This window comes from Propithecus coquereli, unplaced genomic scaffold (genome assembly GCF_000956105.1).
Source record: "Propithecus coquereli isolate 6110/MARCELLA unplaced genomic scaffold, Pcoq_1.0 Scaffold354, whole genome shotgun sequence".
In the NCBI taxonomy this organism is placed as follows: domain Eukaryota; kingdom Metazoa; phylum Chordata; class Mammalia; order Primates; family Indriidae; genus Propithecus; species Propithecus coquereli.
In genome coordinates, this window is record NW_012149219.1 from 598,553 (window position 1) to 601,535 (window position 2,983).

At 41.1% G+C, this 2,983-nt stretch overlaps 1 protein-coding gene across 1 annotated transcript in view; it reads left to right on the forward strand.

Moving 5' to 3' along the window:
- MYLK4 (myosin light chain kinase family, member 4) overlaps positions 1-2,983 on the forward strand; it is a 71,354-nt gene that overhangs the window by 67,424 nt on the left and 947 nt on the right. The window contains exon 10 of the mRNA XM_012651369.1: positions 644-722. Coding sequence (XP_012506823.1) covers positions 644-722 — 79 coding nt within the window. The remainder of the gene's footprint in view (positions 1-643; positions 723-2,983) is intronic.

A 2,983-nucleotide genomic window follows, 5' to 3' on the forward strand; every position in this document is an offset into this window, starting at 1 on the left:
CATCAAACAAATTCATAGAGCTTAGAGATATAATATAATGTAATGTAATATAATCTGTATTAATCTTCTACGTATTATTTTCTAAAATTGTATAAACCTTTGTTAGCTCCAAAAGGATATTGTTTCCTCATAAAAGTATCTAATGGTCTCTCTCTTAATACTTGCATTAACTCTATTTCCCTATCAAAACTTCTTAATTCAAAAGTCAGCAATACTTATTATTCAAAAGTTGTAATACATAAATTGCTTTTGTAATCATCAAGAATCATTGTAGCATTTTGCTTTTACAATAATGAATATACATTTATTCTTCCACTGACTGATAGGAGTTCACTTTGTGAAGCTCAAATGTTATATTACAAGAACGGTTTACTTATATTTGAAAGTAGACGTTCAGTTATTGATATTAACAAGAATTTCAATTATTTGCCTTGTCGGTCTTACCAATGTCATTACTTTGATTGGATTCGATGGCCACCTGTGCCATCATGGACAGCACACAATTCCAGCACAAGTGGAGTTGACCATAGTTTGGCATTTGGCCATCTGGTCTCCCAAAGGCAGAGGCCAGAGCCGAGGTCGAGCGGCAGCTGCAGGCCTCCTCTGATGCGTCCCTACTAATCGCCCTCTGAATGTCCCCTAGTTGGAGAATAAGCGCAAGTGAAGCTCTCAAGCACCCTTGGCTGTCAGACCACAAGCTCCACGCCAGACTCAGCGCACAGGTGACCAAGGCTTATTATCTCCCCTTCTTTTCCTGTTGGCCTGTCTTTAATGAGCAGACGCTAGAGTCATCTTAACCTTAAATGAGGCCCTTTCTAATTCCTTTTCTCACAGCTTTCAAATCTTGTGCTAGTGTTAAATTGCTTAAAATGCTTTCATTGAGCAGTTTGCGTTTTTAAAAAATAATGTAAATTATGTTGTTTAGTAGAGTATTTTCAGCTTATGTGTTCATTGTTAAATCATCGTATCCTTTATAAAATGGATCACATCATTGTACCATGCACACACACTTACACGCACATATACAGCCTATAAACATAAAGTTTTGGAGAATATATGCTAATGTTCATTTGGGAGCAATACGCCTCCTTAAAACAGGACTCTGAATTCTAAATTCCATGCTTTAGTCTGCTCTGGGCACCACGTCTTGACTCTGATACTCAGCTTGGTCCAGATGTCCACGTAAGGACGCGTGAAGGAGACTCCACCCAGAGACTAAAGGCCGACTGTTGGGAGTGACTGAGCCCACGCTTGTCCCGACTCCCGTTCGTATTCCAGCTCCCCCATCTGTCTCTCTGGCACGCATTTCTTTCCCAAGCTTCAGATCCGTATGTCCGCCTGTGTCTAGACGTTTCTGGCTGGATCTTCTCAGCCCTAGCAGACTCATCTCCCTCCACCTTATTTATTCTCAGCCACCCTCCTGTGAAGGCGAAGGGTGCTGCTGAGGGGCCTCACCCACACCCCGGGCATCTCCTTTGCTTCCTTCCTCTCCCGCAACGCCCGCCTCACATTTAATTTATCCGTAAGCTCTGTACGTCGTATCCCCTGTCCGGCTTTCTCCACTCCCCTGCTTGTCCTGGCTTGGGACGTCCATCACCCGAGTTACAACGACAGCCTCCTACCTGGCTTCTCTGCCTCCTTCTCGCTGTCTCCACCCAAACAACTGTGACTGTGTAAATAACACAGAAACGGATGCACAGTACCTAAGTAACACCCCCGAGCATTTAGGACGTTAGACTGGGTGAGCTACACGGAGAGGCGACAGGCGAGCTATGCCTTCCGGCTCGCCGGGGCGGCCCGCCGAGTGCCCCGCGCAGGGGCTGGTGCCATGCCTGCCCGGCGCGGCCCTGTGTGTTTCCGCCCCTCTCCCTTTGCATCTTGCTCTCTTTGCTCCCTGGGGTTTGGGAATGGAACTTTTTCACTGACCAACAAACCGTGGAGTGACTATGCTTCAGATACTCACTTTTTCCACATCCAGTTTTTATTGAAATTAACTTTACTTCTAAATTCAGCATCAGCACTAAGTTTTATTTGTGTCCGAGTATACCTTTCCTTGATAATTGGTACTGATGTCAAGTAAAAATAGCCTTATTACCTAGTCAGTACCTCACCCAGACTACATAAACTGCTTATTAGGGTGACCAACTTATTTTGAGCCAATTTTCCACCAATGTATTTTTATCCAAGCTTATTGGTGTCCAAATACACTTTGACGTGGTAGGACAATATAGAAACCACAGCAGATAATTAATGACATTATACAGTTTAAAAAGTGTATAAAAATATTTTTTAAACCATATAACAACAACAACAACAAAAATCACCTTTTGTTATTCTACCCAATTGCCGGTACCTGAGGTGAATAGATATTTCAAGAATGGTGACAATTTTTCTTTTCTTTCTTTTTTTCTAAAAAAAAATTGCATTTTATAAATCTTGGTATCAGTAAAGTTATAATTATATAGCGCTGTGGAGGTGCCGTTTTAACTGCTTTACAAAAATTTACTCACTTAATCCTCATACCAACCCCCTGAAACAGGTGGCGTCATTAACCCCATTATGTAGCTGAGGACACTGAGGACAGGGCTGAGTTCTGGAGTCCGGGGCAGAGCTTTACCACTGTGCTATCCTGCCAGGTGACAGGCTGCTGAGTGCAGGGGACCTAAATGATGTTTCCAGAACCATTCTTGTACCATACATTTCTGGTGTTACTGAAAGCCAATCTTCAAACTTAATATATCTTATTTTTCAATGAAATATTGACATGACATTTTTCTCAGAAAATTTAGTTTTGGAATCATCTTGGTTCTGATATGTGCTCTTAATATAAAATCAGAATTTACCTTTATGTGGAAAATTTAATTCCAATCTAAAACTATTTGCCATTTCAACCTAAATTCTATTTTAAAGGTCTTTTATACATTTTAATTTCTCTTTTGCTTCATGCTTAAAAGCACTTACTATTTCTTTTTTTTTTTTTTTT